Source organism: Lycium barbarum, chromosome 7, assembly GCF_019175385.1.
Source record: "Lycium barbarum isolate Lr01 chromosome 7, ASM1917538v2, whole genome shotgun sequence".
In the NCBI taxonomy this organism is placed as follows: domain Eukaryota; kingdom Viridiplantae; phylum Streptophyta; class Magnoliopsida; order Solanales; family Solanaceae; genus Lycium; species Lycium barbarum.
This window is the reverse complement of record NC_083343.1, coordinates 77,035,122-77,056,977: the sequence shown is the minus strand read 5'-3', so window position 1 is coordinate 77,056,977 and position 21,856 is coordinate 77,035,122. Positions and strand designations below refer to the sequence as shown.

The 21,856-nt window shown below is 39.3% G+C and overlaps 1 protein-coding gene across 1 annotated transcript in view; it reads left to right on the top strand.

Moving 5' to 3' along the window:
* Nucleotides 1-2,064: 2,064 nt before the first annotated feature.
* Nucleotides 2,065-21,856, top strand: part of LOC132601543 (uncharacterized) — a 135,263-nt gene continuing 115,471 nt past the window's right edge. The window contains exon 1 of the mRNA XM_060314622.1: nt 2,065-2,364. Within this exon, the coding sequence (XP_060170605.1) occupies nt 2,065-2,364 (300 nt within the window). The remainder of the gene's footprint in view (nt 2,365-21,856) is intronic.

Here is a 21,856-nt window from a genome sequence, read left to right as displayed (position 1 = left end):
GATTAAGTTGAGTTGAAGGTTTAGCAAGTCCTATAAAAGAAGAGAATCATAGTATAGAAGTGGAAAATTATTAAAGTGAAGATGATGACTATGGAATGAGTTTGAAAGGAGATTTTGGATTAATTTGAGATTAAATTGAATATAATTCTTTAATTATGGTATTGTGGATATTGTTATGGTTAGTTGAGAAATTTGGAAAACATCGTGTGGGATGTTTTATGGATCCTATTGGTGTTGATAATATTGTTGTGATGTTGGTATTGTTGTTATTGGATTGTGATTACGGGCTAGGCATATAAACTGGGGAGGTGTTGCCCGAATTTCGGCAGATTCTAAATGGAATTAAATTGAAGGCTTAAGATGAGCGTATGACATTGAGCCTAATAATAATATGAATGGTTTATATGTAGATTTATGAGCTTGGAAGGATAAACATTGAACGACTAAGGCGACCGAAAGGTATGTTAAGGCTCGTCCCTTTCATTCAAAGCCATAATTCCTATGGTATGATTCCATAAGTGTTTCCATAACCTCTTTGAATTTAAAAGATAGAAGTTTATGACCCTTAAATCTTCTTATGATGTTAAAAAATGAGAATGTTTTTATGAGGATTACGTTGGGGATGATTTTTTGCTTAAAGGTCTCAAGTACGACTTTAACAATAATGTGAAAATATTGAGCTATTTCATGATTTCTCGATTTATTTCATTGTTGTTGATCTCACCTTATAAACTGTTCCTTCAAGGTGCGATAAAGCGATAGATTTTATATGAACTCCTATGCATGCCATGAGTATAATATTTGTATATGGCTATTTTGTGACATTACAGAGTTTTATTATTTCATTTTGATTATGCACTGCACTCATTTTCATTCTTCATATATATATAAGGCACAGTTGACAGGAGGTGACGCTGTGACCTTTGTTGTGTGTATATAAGGCACAGTCGACAAGGGGGTGACGCTGTGACCTTTGTTGTGTGTATATAAGGCACAGTTGACAGGGGGTGACGCTGTGACCTTTGTTGTGTGTAGATAAGGCACAGTCGACAGGGGTGACACTGTGACCTTTGTTGTGTGTGTATATGTATGGCACATTTGACAGGGTGACGCTGTGGCCCTTGTTGTGATGTGTATATGTATGGCACAGTTGACAGGGGGTGACGCTGTAGCCTTTGCTGTGATGTGTATATGTATGGCACAGTTGACAGGGAGTGACGATGTGGCTGATGTTGTGATATTTGTATGGATATATGTGTTTCTTTGATATAGTTGTACCGATGCATTTATTATGCCCATTCATTGACATGTCTCAAATGTTTTCCAGGATTTTATGTATATGTTGATTGCATGCCTTACATACTCAGTACACTATTCGTACTGACCCCCTTTCTTTGGGGGCTGCGTTTCATGCTCGCAGGTAGAGACACTTAGTTTGGTGATCTTCCAGTTTAGGACTTCAGCTCAGCTGCTTGGAGGGCTCTAGTGTTCCGGAGCTCGAGTCTTTTTGGTACAAATCCTCTATATAGGCTTTGTTATACTCTTAGAGGTATGCAGACATGTGTGGGTTGCGTATATACGGTTTGGTCAGCTTTGCAGATGTCGTTCATTTTTTATATTCCCGTGCATAGTGGCATTCTTATCGGCTTGCATATTTTGTTATGTTTGGTTAGTTGTGGCTTCTCAAGAGACCGATTCGTTTGATGTTTGATATGAAAAGTTTATAGCGTGCTTTTACAGATTGCCATATTGTTTTCAGTTTCGGTCTGATCATATATAACTGGTTCATATGCGGGTGTCCAGTTCGGGCACTAGTCATGGCCCATCGGTTTGGGTCGTGAAAAACGTGGTATCAGAGCAGTTAGTCCAAGGGATTTTCTACAGACCGTGTCCGGTAGAGTCCTGTTTATGAGTGTGAAACCCTCCACACTTATAAACAGGAGGCTGCACAGCATTTAGGAATTATTGATCTTTTCTTCTGTCTTAGATCGTGCGATAGAGCCATAGTCCAGGAAAGATTGCTTCTGACCTCTTTTCCTGTAGGTAGGTGCAGACTGACGAAAGATGAAGAGATCAACCTCGGACAGTGGGAATGCTAAGAAGGCCGCTAGAGTAGATCCAGGACCACAGGCTCCAGGACTGAGTCGAAGGAGCCTCAGTTACTCCATTGAGGCGGATCCCTCGGAGGACCCATCGACAATTCCTCTAGAGTTTTTGAATCCCAAGGAGGAGGAACCCCCAGAGGACAGTTATGACACGGATCGGTCTGAGTATTTGTCTAGGACACCGGAGGAGGATATCCCTGAGGCCGTACCAGCTGCTCCTATGGCAGAGCACTATGTTAGACCAGCTACCCCGGTGAAGGTTATGAATTACTACAGCCCCGTATCCTGGCCGTCGGTAAACCAGGAATTGTCCGGTTATCTATATCCCTCGGACTCATATGAGAGAGATTATGAAGGCCGGACGAGCAGATGGTGGGTAGACGATGACGAGGAGCACACTTCACCTTATAGTCCACCAGATCAGAGTAGAGACCGATCGCTATAGGTATATGAGCCTTTATTGGAATTTCCTATGTATGTGCATTTGCTGTAGATCATTACTTAATAGCGGCGAGCGAAAATCCGAAAGGAGCCGACAACCAAGTATTTATAAATAACATCAACCAAGGTTTTTTCGCCACCAAATGGAATTTTAAAATCTAGGATGGAAAGTAGTCATACATGCAGGTGAAAGCTGGATATTGAGGATTCAAAAGGCCAAGGTACTAATTGTGTAGCCGGAAGCATAACAGCTCCTTTCTAAATCGGAGGGACATGCGTTACGAGATTGTTTTGGAATCTTTTAAGACCTCAACTTGCTCTAGATTATATGGTGAAGGCCATATAGTGAGGTGGATGCGATCATGCTAGCATTAACGCACCGGATTTCATCAGAGTTCCAAGGTTAAGTGTGCTGGGGTGAGAGAAATACTAGGATGGGTAACCCCCTGGGAAGCGTACTAAAAGTTCTATAAATTCAGACATAAGAGACAAATGAGAAGCTAGAGTAGCCTAAGGGAAATTGGAGTGTGCGGAGTGGTTGGAAACTCTAAAAGATCTCGAAGGATGAGGCGGACTAGACCGGTAAAGGGAAATAAGGTGCATCACAACTTTAGAGTTAGGATAGGCTTGAAAAGTATTCGGGAGTGCTTTGTAAGCGAGGCGTTAGAAAATATATATGCATGCGTATGGTATCCCATATGTGGTTGTATCAACGGGTATGTGTATCCCAGCAACCGATGTTGCAGTATATCGAAGGCATTAATCGAACAGGGTAGTGAAGTTGAAGTGATAAACATTACCAGGAAAGTTGATGATATTTTCACCACAGGTTAGAGTTGGAAAGTCCTAATGCAGTAGCATCAGGGAAAGGAAGAAAGTGAGTATATAGAAAGTAAAGTGTAAAAAACGAGGGTGAGTAAAGCTTCCAAGAGAGACGACGGGAAAAGCATGGGACTAAAGGATACTAATCACAAATAGGGATGTGAAGTAAGAGAGAGAATGATCAAGCCTTACAACGACGCTAAGAGATTTTCAGCTCTCAAGAGGTAGATAAAGGGATAAGTATGTGATCACATTGATACGGTTGCTTCAGACATGGAGAAGCTTTCTTAAAAGATGACTTAAGAATAGAACGGATTTACGCGTTTAAAGGAATGTTTCACGAACTTCAGGGTCGATACTATAAATAACAGGAGAAGGGTGCTCGAGGAGGAAGGAACTCAAGGAAGGTTAAGGGTGAAAGTAGGGAAGGTATACTAATGGGTTGATTGAAGAAAGAGGAGAACATTTAGGAGTAATGTAACTAGAAATCTTTAACCCCGGGGGTACACAGGATGCTTTAACGATTTAGCTGTAAGAAACAGATCAATCATCGAGATAAGAATGAGGATGATGGGATGACACAAATGATTAGAAAATTAATGGCATGGGACAAGAATTCCAGTAAAGGCTGAGAGATTCGATCATAGAGGGAGTAGAATGAAATGTAAGGAACGTGTATGGAAGACAACTGGGCCGTAGGATCAGAAAGACGGATAAAGGCTTGATGAATGAAGCATAGAGAGAGTATAAACTATAAGAATTTCGTGCTAAGATCAAGAAGTAGTAGGACGCTAGGAAAACTTGATGTACAGCTGCAACACGAACACATAGTTAGGAAGAATTGCAAGTAAATGAGCTAAACGGGTGGAAGGACTAACAGTGGATGGAAGGGCATGGAATACTGATGGGATGGTACGGTATAGACCTAAATGGAAGGAGAACTTAAGGCAAAAAGAGATTTTCGGTGTTAAAAGGGATTCGCGCTCGTAACGAAACACTCCAAAGTTTCCTAACCCAAGAGTAAAGGATGACTAATGGAAATAGGCATTGTACAAATAAAAGAAACTATAAGGAATAAATGAAGGAGAAGGTGTCAATGAAATGGTTAAAGGGAATTATGTGGCCGCTGACAACAAGGAGAAGGTTAGTGAATCAGTAGGCTTGCCCAAGGGAAAACAAATTAAAATTATAAGACAATAGTTATGTGAAAGATGCAACGATGCGATCATGAAGAAAACCAAATTTATTTTTAGTTATATATCTATATGTGTGTGCACAAGTTGTAGTATCATAAAGGAAGATGAAGACTTGACGAAAGAAGAAAGGAAAGGGTGTACTCTGTGAGGATTTCATGTTAAGAACAAGAGCTGACATAACACTAGAAGGACTATGATGCATAGCTGCAATGCAAACGAGTAGTTAAGGAGAATTACGGGACAAATGAGCTAAGATAATAAAAGGACGAGTCATGGGAGTAGATGGTGTTGAATATCAACTTTCAATGGTATAGTGTAGACATAAATAGGAATTCGGAATCTAGAGCAAGGAGAATTTCAAGGATATTAAGAAGATAATCGTGGAGAAAGACAAGGGCTAAAAGAGCGTGGTATAGTCGGACACTCCATAAGGGGCTTAATGAATTCTGATGTCCCCATTAATTCATTAACCTAAGGGACTACTAGTCATGAGAGGTAGAAGTGAAAAGACAATAAAGAAGGCATTTGGATTGTATTCGATATGTATAAGCGTTTTGATTTGATACAAGAACTCAACTAGCAAAAAGGAAAACAAGTTAAACCATGCAATGAAAAGAACTCGGCATTATATGGAATAGAGGAGTTGAAGGATCGCTAAGGTCAGCCATATGACTATCAAAGACGGTTAACACTTAATGGTTACAGTATATGAAAACATCCTTTAAAAGGGGAGAAGAACAAATTCAGTTCTAAGATGAGCTACAATATTCCGAAGCTCAAGAAAGCAAAATCTTAGCACTAGAAGAGATGAAAGCTTTAGCAAGAGGAATAAGTATAGGGAGTTCAATGATCTCCAAAGGAAAGGGAGATAGTGTGCCTATGAATAGCAAGACAACAGTGCTACCTAAGATTAGAAAGTACCTCGCAAGTCGTGGAGTCACAAGTCGCCGGCCGGTCATATCAAATGTGAGAGTATATGTTATAGAACCATACAGAAAATCGGCTTGATGCAATAGTTGACAAAAATGGTATAAGGACAATGATAGGGAGTCAAAGAAGAACATCAGCTAATTTAAGTCTCTAATGATCACCAGTACAAGTATACTCGTATCAAAAGGAAGTTATGATTAAGTAGGATTTTATCTTAGTTCCATGTTTATGAGTTTATATTGCAATTATGCTAAAACTGAGGAGAGGAAATTATAGGAAACGTTCAGGTATGAATAGGATGATATTGTAAGGAATTAAAGAGTTCGACCAAGGAATTAAAAGGGAGATGATGTTGTATGTATGTAAGGTCGACGAGTACAAAAAGGGATAAGCTAAAATAGCACTAAGAAGCAAGCAAGGAAGAGTGCCATATCTGAACAAGGGAATTTGTCTACTAGTAGAGGAATAAGGAGCAAGGCAAAAGAGTACAACAATTAAGAGTGCTTATAGATTGGCAGGGAGTCGTAGCAATCATGAGTTAAGACCATCTTAATTGCAATAGATCCCAGGACAATAACTAGATATCAGTTGACCACTGAGTACATACATAAGAACATAAGGATATGGAACTAATGAATGTGTTCGATAGAGAATTGGGAGGATATGAAAAAAGACTAAAGAGCCCATAGTATAAGAGCATGGAGATTAGGAACTAAAGGAAGACAACCATTTCAAGAAACTAATAAAGATGTCGTAAGCTCGCAAGCTACAACATTCGAGGACGAATGTTCCTAAGGGGGAAGGATGTTACACCTCGCATTCTCATAGAATGAGCATGCCATGTACTGCACCATATTAATGGAGTATCGGAGACGTTCCATGAAGTTTTGGAAGGTACAAGCCATGGAAAGTTCGTAACAATGAAGTAAAGGATGAATTATGATCTCGTAAGTTGTAACCGGGAAGGACAACCTTGAAACCAAAGGACATGACCATTATCAAGTATGATTAATGATAAATATCATGTATGGAGAGTTTTAGAAGATTCTGGGACCAAGCAAAGTGAAGAAAATAAGTTTGCCAAAAATTTGGAAAAAACAAGTTGGCAGAATTCTTGACAAAATTTTGGGTCAACTTTGGATGGGTATATCTCCGCGTACATGAGGAGTTTTAAGGTGTTTCAAAAGCATAAACTGAAGTTCATTGAGTCTAGTTTCCAACACAACAAACCGTTCGTCAATCCGATATCGGAACAGGGAGTTATGGGCATTTTAAAACGGACAGTTAGAGGAACCCGAACCTGGGCGGGAATCCGGAAAATCCACTTAATAGCCCACTTATGTTTTGACCCAGCCCAATCCGAATTTGGCACCTATAAAAGGGCCTCTATATTTCATTTTACTCATTTTTCTTCAACTCCATAATCCTCTAGAACTCCCCTAACCTTTCCACACCTCTCTAGAATTTTCCACACTTCTCTCTCCACTACAAGAATATTCTTGAAGGCTCTCCACCATTCCAAAACATCCTATACCATCAGCAAAGAGGATTAAAATCCAAAGCCCCAAGCTAAGTCATGAAGAAGGATTGTTCTTGTCTCCACTTAATGTTGTGATAAATTTGGTCTTGGAATAAGTTGAGTGGGGTGAAGTTCTTCTATAACAAGGTATGTTCTCCATCCTATTTCTCATGATTAAGTTGAGTTGAAGGTTTAGCAAGTCCTATAAAAGAAGAGAATTATAGTATAGAAGTTACAAATTGTTAAAGTGAAGATGATGACTATGGAATGAGTTTGAAAGGAGATTTTGGATTAATTTGAGATTAAATTAAATGTAATTCTTTGATTATGGTACTGTTGTTATGGTTAGTCAAGAAATTTTGAAAACATCGTGTGGGATGTTTTATGGAGCCTATTGGTGTTGATAATATTGTTGTGATATTGGTATTGCTGTTGTTGTTGTTGGTTGTTGGATTGTGATTTCAGGCTAGGCATATAAACTGGGAAGGTGCTGCCCGAATTTCGGCAGATTCTAAAGGGAATTAAATTGAAGGCTTAACATGAGTGTATGACATTGAGCCTAATAATAGTATGAATGGTTTATATGTAGATTACGAGCTTTAAAGGATAAACATTGAATGACTAAGGCGACAGAAAGGTATGTTAAGTCTCATCCCTTTCTTTCAAAGGCATGATTCCTGTGGTATGATTCCATAAGTGTTTCCATAACCTCTTTGATTTCAAAAGCTAGAAGTTTATGGCTCTTAAAGCTTCTTATGATGTTAAAAAATGAGAATGTTTTTATGAGGATTACGTTGGGGATGTTTTATGCTTAAAGGTCTCAAGTATGACTTCAACGATGATATAAAAATGTTAAGTTATTTCATGATTTTCTCGATTTATTTCATTGTTGTTGATCTTACCTTATAAATTGTTCCTTCAAGGTGAGATAGAGCGATAGTTTTTATTTGAACTCCTATGCATGCCATGAGTATAATATATGTATATGGCTATTTTATGACATTACAGAGTTCTATTATTTCATTTTGATTATGCACTGCACTCATTTTCATTCTTCATGTATATATAAGACACAGTTGACAGGGGGTGACACGGTGACCTTTTTTGTGTGTATATAAGGAACAGTTGACAGGGAGTGACGCTGTGACCTTTGTTGTGTGTATATAAGGCATAGTTGACAGGGGGTGACACTGTGACCTTTGTTGTGTGTATATAAGGCATAGTTGACAGGGGGTGACGCTGTGGCCTTTGTTGTGATGTGTATATGTATGGCACAGTTGACAGGGGGTGACGCTGTGGCCCTTGTTGTGATGTGTATATGTATTGCATAGTTGACAGGGGGTGATGCTATGGCCATTGTTGTGATGTGTATATGTATGGCACAGTTGATAGGGGGTGACGCTGTGGCCTATGTTGTGATATTTCTATGGATATTTGTGTTTCTTTGATATAGCTGTACCGATGCATTTATTTTGCCCATTCATTGACATGTCTCAAATGTTTTTCAGGATTTTATGTATATGTTGATTTCATGCCTTACATACTCAGTACACTATTCGTACTGACCCCCTTTCTTCGGGGGTTGTGTTTCATGCCCGCAGGTAGTCACTCAGTTTGGTGATCCCCTGATTTAGGACTTCAGCTCAGCTGCTTGGAGGCCTCTAGTGTTCCGGAGCTCGAGTCTTTTTAGTACAGATCCTTGATATAGGCTTTGTTATACTCTTAGAGGTCTGTAGACATATGTGGGTTGCGTATAGAGGGTTTGATCAGCTATGCAGATATAGTTCATTTTGGATATTCCCGTGCATACTGGCAGCCTTATCGGCTTACATATTTTGTTGTGTTTGGTTAGCTGTGGCTTCTCAAGAGATAGGTTCTTTTGATGCGTTAAATAAAAAGTTTATAGCGTGCTTTTACAGATTGCCATATTATTTTTAGTTTCGGTCTGATCATTTCTAGCAGGTTTGTATACAGGTGTCCTGTTCGGGCACTAGTCATGACCCATCTGTTTAGGTCGTGACAAACCTTCATACTCATCCCAAACAAACTAATCTCTTAAAGTAAACTTACTATGAAATGATCACCAACATCTCCCAAATTATACATATAAATACGCATTGGCCCACAAGGCTACAAAAATGATATACAGAATATACACTGATATGATCACATAGCACCAACTACCAACACATATGTATCTACGAGCCTCTACTAGAATGCTGAGATCATAAGGAAGGGATAGGACCCCGCCATGCCCCAAATGGGTACACAGAAGAATACCAATAAATGGCTCCTCCGGAGGAGTGGACTGCTCCTGTGTAGCTGCTGAGAAGCTCCTATGAATCTGTACCGTCTCCCTGTCTACCCTGTGGGCATGAACACAACGTCCATAAAAGAAAGGACGTCCGTGCAAAAAATGTACTGAGTTTGTAAACCATATATGATAAGATAATAAGGAAGTATAGAAAGCATAAGAAGAGAGGATAACTTTAACTGCTTGCCTCTTGAGGTGAACTCATGCATGCTCACCTTTATCTTTAAAACATGTCACACATACATACATATATAAACTGTCTGAATTAATAACATCATTAGCCCGCGCCCAGGCCTCCCGCGTCCGGGCGTCCCGCGTCCGGGTTAATCATCTCACGCCGCCCATTAGTGGTGCTGCCCGTGCCATATAGACACGGTGTAGTAAGCCGCTCGACTTAGTGGTGCTGCCCGGCCATCTAGGCACAGTGTAATCATCATTATTGTTATATCCCGTATTTTCGTGTATTCGGGAAAATTCAGAATAATTTTGATTTGTAAGGAATAAGGTCATATGTTGGTTTGAATTAATAAATGTGTGTGTTTTTCATGAAAAATATTGGTGTAGAAACTCCGAGGGAGGCCAAGGGCAAAAATTGGAATTTTGGAAATTAGTTTCGGGAATTATAAAACAAGGATTTTAATCCATTGGGCCAAATAATTAAAAAGAAAAGAATGAGGCCCAAAGGGGGCATGGGTGGCCGGCCATATGGCTAGCCCAACCCATGGTCCCTTAATAATTTCCATGTGCTTAAATTGGTCTTAAATAATAGAAGTTTCAAGAAAAAGAATAGAAGGAGAAAAACAAAGAAGATAAGAAGAGCAAGAGGGAGGCATTCAGCCATACCCCTCCATTTTACCCCCTTGAAATCTTGCTTCCAAAATTGTTTTCTTGTGGTATTTATAGTAATTCAGGTCCCTCTATAACATGGTGCAATTGTTTGGGAGAATAGAGCACTAGTTCCTTCAAGATGACAACATGTTTGGGTGAAGAAGATTGGAGAAAAAGGTAAGAATTTATTCTATGTTATTGTGTTATGAAGGTTTGTTTGTGTTATAGTACATGGAAATGGGTAGAATTCATGAAAACATGGAAGTTTGCAAAGTGGGTATAAAGTGTAGTATGTGGCCGTGTGTATATGTGTTGTATGCATGTGATGAGTTGAAGTTTATATTGTATTCTAGTTGTGTGTATGATGGAATCCATATTGAGAATGAAAGTTGAACGAATTTGATGGAAGATGGAAAATGTATATGTGGTCGTGTGATGTTTGAGGTTTGGAATGAGAATGAATTAATTTGGCTTGACATGTTAGTTGTGTTATTGTGATGCTTGCAATGCAAATGAAGATGAAATGATATAAGTTTGCATTGAAATGGAATGTAGAAGTTTATGTCGTTTTAGTATGATTTTATGACATTATGAAAATGGAGTTGTTAAGGTGCAAATTATGATGATTGTTGATGAATTTGGGATATGGAAGCATGTTATGAATAAGTATGTTAAAGATTAGAAGTTTTGAATGAATTATGACTTTGGTGGAAAGTTGTATATTTTGTATATCGAATGAATATTTCGTACAAATGATATGAAGTGTTTCCAAATTATATTGTGATGATTTTGGTTAATGATGAATGTGAAATCCTTGAGACTTGTTTGGAAATTTGAAATTTGAAATGGAAGTATTGCTTTATGTAGAAAAGAAGAATATTGACGTTAGAACCATTTTGATGTGATTTGTGATAACTTTGGTATTGTGGGTTGTGTTGTTGATATTTATTGAGCCGAGCTAAGCCTCGGGGATGTTATATGTATAGGGGAGGTGCTGCCGAAATTTCGGCAGACAAACATGAAGTTAAGTGAATTCTTAAGTTTTGCAATTCCTAATTGGTAACAATGACCAATTGCAGATTTTGGACGAAACGGGAATCGAGTTTGAACGAGCGTAAGAAGTGAGAAAGGTATGTAAGGCTACCCCATTCCTTCTTTTGGCATGTCCTAGGTATACTAGGTCGATATTGGAGCCCCGGGGGCAATTATGTTCCTTGAAATCCGAAATGGAAATCGAGTACTATTCATTCAATTGAATTGAACTATAAAACTCATATTTTGTTAGAAAGTGACCATATGTTCAAAACTTTTGTAAATGTAATCGATTTGCTCCGAAACCTCCATGTATGATTCCATAGACCCCAAATGTCCGCGATTCATGTCCGCCACCTCGAGTTGACCCGAGGTGGGCCCGCTAACTCCGAGACTCTTTTGTTTGTTCTATTAGTCTCATTTTTGTATAATGTCGGCAAAGAATTTTCGTTTGTGAATTTGGCTATCGAAAAATAATATTTTGATTGCCACGATATCCTAAATTATATTTTGAACCATAATTACCATTTTTGAAATACTTTTGTGAAATGAACTCCGTTTTGATTAATTGTTCGAACTATTTTGACTAATGAGTCAACATATGATTTTATCAAGTTTTCAAGAGTATTTTGATATATAAATTGCATTGTTTGCTCACGATTCCGCTCGTGCCCTTATTATGATTTCGTCCACCGGTTCCCGGGCCGGTTATGGTTCGTGCGCCCTATGATAAATTCGGCCGTATGCTGTGTTACGGTTCCCGAGGCCTCGCCATAGGGTCGGGTTCCGTTTGGAGTTATGCTGTGATATGGCTGGTGATATGTTATGATGATATGCGTGTTCGGGGATGTACGGAGATTTGAACCTTCTGGAGTTATGCTGTGTGTGGCACCTGCGTCGGAGGGGTGACCACGTTCCTGAGCTTTGCATGATTTTTATCTGCATTATGTACATATGTTTTTGGTACAGATTTTGATATACTGGTCAGTATTCCTCTTTTTGTATCCTGTTTGTTTTCAGTTATGGTTTACACTTCTGCACTCTATGCTTTACATACTCAGTACATCTTTCGTACTGGCCCCCTTTCTTCAGGGGCTGCGTTTCATGCCCGCAGGTACAGACGCCGGTGATCCACCACTGTAGGCTCCCCGTCCTGCTATTACAGAGTACTCCTTTTGATTCGGAGCCCATATGTCGGTATATATCTTTTGTGATGTATCTGTATCTGTATATTTGACTATTTGGGGTACGGCGGGGCCCTGTCCCGTCCCATGTTTTCGTTTTGTATTTGTAGAGGCCTGTAGTCATATTTGTGGGTCGAGGGTCCTGTATGTGTCTGTTTGATTACGATCTGTGTCTTAATGCGGTCCGTTTGTTATGGTGGCCAAAATGGCCCTTATGTCTATATTTGTACATATGATCGGCGATGTGCATTCCGCCGCTTCTATCTGTTCCGATATGATATTTTGGTATGCACGACCGCTTAAGACCAGTTTTGATTTAAATTATGTTTAAAATAACTATTGTGAACCCTGAGCTAAGTTTGGATATGATAATTGTATATGTAAGTCTGGCTGGGTGCCCAAGTAGGGTGCCAGTCGTGGCCCACGGGGTTGGGTCGTGACAAAAGTGGTATCAGAGCGGTTTGTCGTCGGAATCTCTACAGGCCGTGTCTAGTAGAGTCTTGTTTATCGGTGTGTTGTGCACCACATCTATAAACAGGAGGCTACAGGACATTTAGGGTGTTGCCTTTCTTTGATTCTTAGATCGTGCGATAGAGCCAGCTGTAGGAAATGAATTCCTTTCTTTCTAACCCTTGATTGCTGCTGGATAGCGGGATCGACGTAAGACAACGACTGCTGATATTGGAAGCTACACAGTACTCAGGTAAGCAATGGTATGAAAGACGTATGCTGGGTAAGGTATTCTGAAGTACGATTAAAACATAAAGTCGGACATTAAAAAGAGAAATAAACGGGAAAGTGTAGCAGGTGTAGTTTGAATTGGGCATGTGAGGTAAGCCTCGACATCTGTATACTTCTATCTGTAATTGTTAGCCCCGTGTGGCTATGATGTGATATGATATGATATGTATATACGTATATGTGTTGGCCCTGTGAGGCATGGTTGGTATTTCCTGTGTAAAGGTTTTGGGATAGTAAGAAATACAGAGGAACCTCTGCCCAAATTTTACTAGAAATACGAAAAGGGAAATGAGATATAAATTCTTAACCTGTCTTGAAGGTCGATACCGATATGATAAATCTATTATGGTGGATTAAATGTTTAAGAGGTACCCTCCATGTTATTTGTAAGAAGTATTACCCTTATCGAGAAAAACATTCTATCTCGAGGAAGCATATACGAGTAGCAAATTCGTAACTTATTTGGAGGGACCAGAAATATGTTCCAACCCATTTTGTTTTAGCACAGCCCATGTGAAGGGCAAAAATGTCCGATGACCAAGTTTCCTCTAATTGAAAGAGTACAAAGCGTATGACAAGCAGTCGGGAACTGAGCGGTTCGCTCTCGACTCCAATATATGGATATATATATATATATATATATATATATATATAAACGTGGAGGTAATTATGCGAATTAAGTACTAAAAGATTCCGCGAGGTTCGTCGGACTCTAGCTTTCTTTTGCTGGTGGTCGGAAGATATCCTACAGTAATATTTTATTAGCTTTTTCTCGACTAATTGGAGATGGAATTTGTGGAATATGAATTTAAACTCGTGGGCTGTCTGAAATTATATATATACGCATGAAGGTAAATATTGGGGATTTACAAGGGGCGACACGGTAATCATAAAGTCAGAAAAGTAATAGAATTCTCGTTAGGCTGGGGTGGGACCCGCTACGAGGACGTTTTGAAAAGTTGTTAAGGCCCCAATTTGTCTTAAATTACGTGACAAAGGCTGTGTGGGGCAATCGGTGCAGTTATACCGGCCTTAACGTGCCTAAATTCATTAAAGTTGTAAGGTTAAGTGTGCCAGGGCCAGAGCAATTCTGGGATGGGTGACCCCCTGGGAAATGTACAAAAATTTTCGCAAACTTAGATATGAGAGACGAATAGGAAATTTTGGGTAACCAAAAGGGAATTAGGATGTGTGATATGGCTAGAAACTTTATAGGGGCCACACGAGCTGAGACGGGTTAGATTGCTAAAAAGGGAAGGAAAAGCAGCGCAACTCCGCAACTTGGGTAAGAATGAATAAGTGATTGAAGATGTATTGTAAAAGCAATGGTAGTGATATATATATGTATTTGTAGGGCCCCCATTTATGACCGTGTCGATTGAGTGGCAAACCCTAATAGCCATTGTTGTAATATATGGAAAACATTAACCGAACAGAATTTATGAGACAAAGCGAAAGGTATGGCACAGATGTTACGGAATAAACTAATATTCATTTTGCTAACAGTTGAGATTGGAAGATTCTAATACGACGATGTTGGGAAAGAGAAGAGAATGATTGAGTGGAAGGTAATCCAAAATGTCAGAAAGAGTGAACCGTAAGAAACGTAATTAAGCAGAACCCCTAAAAGAGTCAACGGGTAAAGCCCGAGAATTATTTGCGAAAACAAACTAAAATGCAGTAGTGCAGGACAAAGGAAACCTATGGTATGGAATGATGAATCATGTGCATATCAAGTAATTCTAATATTGAGAAAAACAAAACGACGGATAAGGAATGGGTATGAAAGAAGGAATAACTTGGCTAAATCATCCAATGAGGAAGGATACGATTATTAAAAGATAAATTGGTATGTTAATTACGATATCTGAGTGTCAGCTATTGGATAAGATTGCGTGCTATGTAATTATGACTCTGTTGGGGTTTCGTACGAAGATAACCAAGTTGTAGATTAGAAAGAAAAGATACGAATATGGTGTAAGTATAACCCCAAAGAGGGGTAACGCAGGAGAGTGAGCAAAGTAAGTATACATGAAAACAACTGACATACAGAAGACTGAAGCGATAAAGGACTAGCCTAGGCCTTCGACATCGACTGAAATATGTAGTTGTCTGGAAGTGGTCGGATTATAACCTATGTTCCCCGGCAGCTCAGACTGCACGAGGGAAAATTATTTCGCTCATGAACTGGAATTAGATACGGTGACTCATGCTTTAAAGATACGGCGACATTACTTACACGGGGTCCGCATTGATATTTACACGGACCCTAAGAGCTTTCACTATATATATTAAGAAAAAGGAGCTGAATTCGCGGCAGAAAAGATGGTTTGAATTATTGAAAGATCATGATGTTAATATTTTGTGCCACCCTAGAAGGGCTAACGTTGTGACAAACGCACTTAGTCGTGAACCTATGGATGGCATTGACCGGCGTACGTTCGGCAACAAAGAATTGGTTTGTAAAACTTATCAGTCGCCTAGCCTTGGAGTCCGTTTGGTCGGTTCTGAAGATATCGAAATTTTCGTCTGAGAAGTTGCAGAATCATCGATTATGGAGAGGTAAAAACAGTGTCAGTTTGAGGAGTCTATTTGGTATGGTAGAGAGACGACCTTCAACAATGAAAAAGACCCAGTTCGAGGTTTCACCTGATGGGTATGGTTATACGAAGGCAGACTATGTGTGCCCGACATCGTAGGGCTGCAACGGCCAATTCTGAGCGGAGCGCATAATATTCGGTATTCTGTTTATCCTGAATCTACTAAAGTGTACCATGATCTCGGATTCCTATACTGATGGAATAGTATGAGACAGGACATCGCAAGGCTCGTTGCCCAGTGCCCGAATTAACAACAAGTCAAAATTTAGCATCAGAAACCGGGTGGACTGTTTCAGGAAATAGAATTCTGATTTGGAAATGGGAGATCATTAATATGGATCTCATTACGGGTTTGTCTCGCACCCCGCGAAAGTATGATTTCCCTATAGGGTATTGTTAATAGGCTGACAAAACCAGTCCATTTCCTTTCCATCGGAACCCCCGATTCAGCTGAGGATTATACCAGACTATATGTCTTAAAGGAATAGTGAGATTCCATGGAGATCCCATATTTATTGTCACAGACAGAGGTACTCAGTTTATGACTAAGTTTTGAAGATTTGTTTTCAGGAAGGATTAGGGGCTCAGATAAGTACGAGCTCAGTATCCCAACCTCAGAGCAACAGACAGGCCGAGTACACTGTACAAACGCTAGAAGATATGCTGCGGGCATGCATTATTGACTTCGTAGGCAGCTGGGATGATCGTCCACCATTGATCGAGTTTGCTTATAATAACAGCTACTATTCTAGCATCCAGATGGCCCCTATGAGGCTTTGTATGGTGGAGAATTCGGGTCACTGATCGGTTAGTTTGATATTGGCAAAATAGAATTAGTCGGTCCAGATATAATCCAGCAGACCGTTGATAAAGTAAAACTTATCCGAGGGTGACAAGTAGCAACTTAGAGTCGGCAGAAATCGTGTGCTGATATACGACGTCGACCCTTGGAATTTCAGCTCAGTGATTGGGTGTTTTTGAAAGTATCAACTATGAAAGGTGTAATGTGATTCGGCGAAAGAGTAAGCCCAGTCCACAATATATCAGACTTTATTAGATTGTTCGAAGAATTGAGAATGTCACTCACGGGCTAGATCTACCATCTGATTTGGTAACGGTACATCTGGTACTTCATGTATCCATGCTCCGCAAATGTGTCGGTAATCCTCCCAGAATATTTCCAGCAAAAGATATTCAAGTGACGGAACAGCTGTTTGATGAAGAACAATCTGTAATTAGTTTGGATCGCCAGGTAGAGAGATTACGCGCTAAAGATGTACCTCCTATTAAGGTCTTGTGGCAAAACAATAATGGAGATGCATTGACCTTGGAAAGAGAGGACGGAACTAAAAAAAAGGAAGTGTCCTCACTTGTTTCTTACGCCCACAGGTAATCTAAACTTCTTAGTTGGCTATATTCAATGATGAATGTGTATCAATTGTGTTGACCATAAAAAGAAACTCCCCTGAAGTAATTACGGACCCTATAAGACTAATCTAACATTCGAGGACGAATGTTCTAAAGGGGGGGAGAATGTTATATCCCGTATTTTCGTGTATTCGGGAAAATTCAGAATAATTTTGATTTGTAAGGAATAAGGTCATATGTTGGTTTGAATTAATAAATGTGTGTGTTTTTCATGAAAAATATTGGTGTAGAAACTCCGAGGGAGGCCAAGGGCAAAAATTGGAATTTTGGAAATTAGTTTCGGGAATTATAAAACAAGGATTTTAATCCATTGGGCCAAATAATTAAAAAGAAAAGAATGAGGCCCAAAGGGGGAATGGGTGACCGGCCATATGGCTAGCCCAACCCATGGTCCCTTAATAATTTCCATGCGCTTAAATTGGTCTTAAATAATAGAAGTTTCAAGAGAAAGAATAGAAGGAGAAAAACAAAGAAGATAAGAAGAGCAAGAGGGAGGCATTCAGCCATACCCCTCCATTTTACCACCTTGAAATCTTGCTTCCAAAATTGTTTTCTTGTGGTATTTATACTAATTCAAGGTCCCTCTACAACATGGTGCAATTGTTTGGGAGAATAGAGCACTAGTTCCTTCAAAATGACAACATGTTTGGGTGAAGAAGATTGGAGAAAAAGGTAAGAATTTATTCCATGTTATTGTGTTATGAAGATTTGTTTGTGTTATAGTATATGGAAATGGGTAGAATTCATGAAAACATGGAAGTTTGCAAAGTGGGTATAAAGTGTAGTATGTGGCCGTGTGTATATGTGTTGTATGCATGTGATGAGTTGAAGTTTATATTGTATTCTAGTTGTGTGTATGATGGAATCCATATTGAGAATGAAAGTTGAACGAATTTGATGGAAGATGGAAAATGTATATGTGGCCATGTGATGTTTGAGGTTTGGAATGAGAATGAATTAATTTGGCTTGACATGTTAGTTGTGTTATTGTGATGCTTGCAATGCAAATGAAGATGAAATGATATAAGTTTGCATTGAAATGGAATGTAGAAGTTTATGTCGTTTTAGTATGATTTTATGACATTATGAAAATGGAGTTGGTAAGGTGCAAATTATGATGATTGTTGATGAATTTGGGATATGGAAGCATGTTATGAATAAGTATGTTAAAGATCAGAAGTTTTGAATGAATTATGACTTTGATGGAAAGTTGTATATTTTGTATATCGAATGAATATTTCGTACAAATGATATGAAGTGTTTCCAAATTATATTGTGATGATTTTGGTTAATGATGAATGTGAAATCCTTGAGACTTTGGAAATTTGAAATTTGAAATGGAAGTATTGCTTTATGTAGAAAAGAAGAATATTGACGTTAGAACCATTTTGATGTGATTCGTGATAACTTTGGTATTGTGTGTTGTGTTGTTGATATTTATTGAGCCGAGCTAAGCCTCGGGGATGTTATATGTATAGGGGAGGTGCTGCCGAAATTTCGGCAGACAAACATGAAGTTAAGTGAATTCTTATGTTTTGCAATTCCTAATTGGTAACAATGACCAATTGCAGATTTTGGACGAAACGGGAATCGAGTTTGAACGAGCGTAAGAAGTGAGAAAGGTATGTAAGGCTACCCCATTCCTTCTTTTGGCATGTCCTAGGTATACTAGGTCGATATTGGAGCCCCGGGGGCAATTATGTTCCTTGAAATCCGAAATGGAAATCGAGTACTATTCATTCAATTGAATTGAACTATAAAACTCATATTTTGTTGGAAAGTGACCATATGTTCAAAACTTTTGTAAATGTAATCGATTTGCTCCGAAACCTCCATGTATGATTCCATAGACCCCAAATGTCCGCGATTCATGTCCGCCACCTCGAGTTGACCCGAGGTGGGCCCGCTAACTCCGAGACTCTTTTGTTTGTTCTATTAGTCTCATTTTTGTATAATGTCGGCAAAGGATTTTCGTTTGTGAATTTGGCTATCGAAAAATAATATTTTGCTTGCCACGATATCCTAAATTATATTTTGAACCATAATTACCATTTTGGAAATACTTTTGTGAAATGAACCCCGTTTTGATTAATTGTTCGAACTATTTTGACTAGTGAGTCAACATATGATTTTATCAAGTTTGCAAGAGTATTTTAATATATAAATTGCATTGTTTGCTCACGACTCTGCTCGCGCCCTTATTATAATTTCGTCCACCGGTTCCCGGGCCGGTTATGGTTCGTGCGCCCTATGATAAATTCGGCCGTATGCTGTATTACGGTTCCCGAGGCCTCGCCATAGGGCCGAGTTCCGTTTGGAGTTATGCTGTGATATGGCTGGTGATATGTTATGATGATATGCGTGTTCGGGGATGTACGGAGATTTGAATCTTCTGGTGTTATGCTGTGTGTGGCACCTGCGTCGGATGGGTGACCACGTTCCTGAGCTTTGCATGATTTTTATCTGCATTATGTACATATGTTTTTGGTACAGATTTTGATATACTGGTCAGTATTCCCCTTTTTGTATCCTGTTTGTTTTCAGTTATGGTTTACACTTCTGCACTCTATGCTTTACATACTCAGTACATCTTTCGTACTGACCCTCTTTCTTCAGGGGCTGCGTTTCATGCCCGCAGGTACAGACGCCGGTGATCCACCACTGTAGGCTCCCCGTCCTGCTATTACAGAGTACTCCTTTTGATTCGGAGCCCATATGTCGGTATATATCTTTTGTGATGTATATGTATCTGTATATTTGACTATTTGGGGTACGACGGGGCCCTGTCCCGTCCCATGTTTTCGTTTTGTATTTGTAGAGGCCTGTAGTCATATTTGTGGGTCGAGGGTCCTGTATGTGTCTGTTTGATTACGTTCTGTGTCTTAATGCGGTCCGTCTGTTATGGTGGCCAAAATGGCCCTTATGTCTATATTTGTACATATGATCGGCGATGTGCATTCCACCGCTTCTATCTGTTCCGATATGATATTTTGGTATGCACGACCGTTTAAGACCAGTTTTGATTTAAATTATGTTTAAAATAACTATTGTGAACCCTGAGCTAAGTTTGGATATGATAATTGGATATGTAAGTCTGGCTGGGTGCCCAAGTAGGGTGCCAGTCGTGGCCCACGGGGTTGGGTCGTGACAATTATCTATAAGCCGCCCGCCTTAGCGGTGCTGCCCGACCATCTAGGCACGTTGTAATCTGCATATACTTAACATGAAGCATGCATAAGAGCTCAAGTAAAAGCTGTGACTCTATCGGAGTGACTTAAGGTCGGTAACCTCCGATTACATTATGGAACATCATGATCGTCATGTCTCACCTTGAAGGAACTAGCATTACAAGGTGAGGCTATCAACAATGCATAGCATCAAGGAATCATGTAAAGATCATTAACGTCATAATAGCATCATACATAAGCTTTAAAATCTCTGGACATAGATTCACCACTATCATTATCATATTCATAACACATCTCTTAGCTCTATCTCATGAGAAGCTCTTAATAATCATGGACTTCTAATTTTTTTGAAATGTAAGGAAGCCATGGAAAGATAGAGGAAATGTTTTTACAGGAATCATGCCTTAGAAAAGAAGGGGCTGGCCTTACATACTTTTACATCTCTTTACAATTAAGGCCCTCCTTCCAAGCTTACGATTCTGCCTTCAAGAGGATTCATATTAGGATTAGGTAATTGAATACGTACTTAAGTCTAAATTAGAACGACTAAGAGCTAACGAAAATTGGGCAGTATTTCCTTTATTTCTACAACTTTCTCCATATAATCAACAGCTCCTAAATATCATTAACAACACCTAAGACATCATAATCAATAAACTTCTTCAAGTTAAACATTATTCAATTCTTACAATGCCCTTCCAATGACACCCATAATCATAACCATGACATAATACCACATATATTCTCATATAATACTCCTTTAACATCATTTGTGTTATTCACCACAAGATTGTACTTATAACAGGTCAAGAACTATAATTCAAGTCAAGTTAATGTTCAGGAATACCACTATTTTCATATTTGAACTTCATACTCTACTTTCATCCACAATCCAAGTCTTTCAACTACTCAATATTCTTAGTAACATGATTAAATGTGAAACTCACCTTTGATCACATAGGAATGGTCTCTAGATGAAAATACTTCACTTGGAGAAAAGCTCAACTACAATTCCAAAGGAATTTCTAGCTTCCATTAACCTGAGCACTCATACACTTGATTTCCCTTGATTATTGGTATTTCCTCCTTGATTTCTCTTAGATATGTGTTAATATGGTGGAGGGAATATCCTAGAGTTTTCAGAACATATGGAGAAGGTGGGATATGAAAAATAAGAACAAGGGTCGTCTATTTGTAGCTGGGACTGGAATAATTCAGAGATGCGGTTCTACGAGCGGGTCGATGATCCGTCAACGTGTCGATGGCCCGTCGACTTGCTCTTGCAGATCACCGATTGTAGAAACATATTGACAGTGCACAGTGACGGTCCGTCGATATGGCGATGACCCGTCGACACATACTGTGTCTGCAGAAATTCCTGAATCAGTTCAGATTGCGTCGATTCGATTCGTTCAACTTCTAACCCCGTAACTTACCGGGAATATCTGCTGGTACATTTGTACACGAGGTAAGGCACTTTCTACCCTAACTTTCTCCAACGATCTTTCTTCTCTCGCCTCAAATGTCT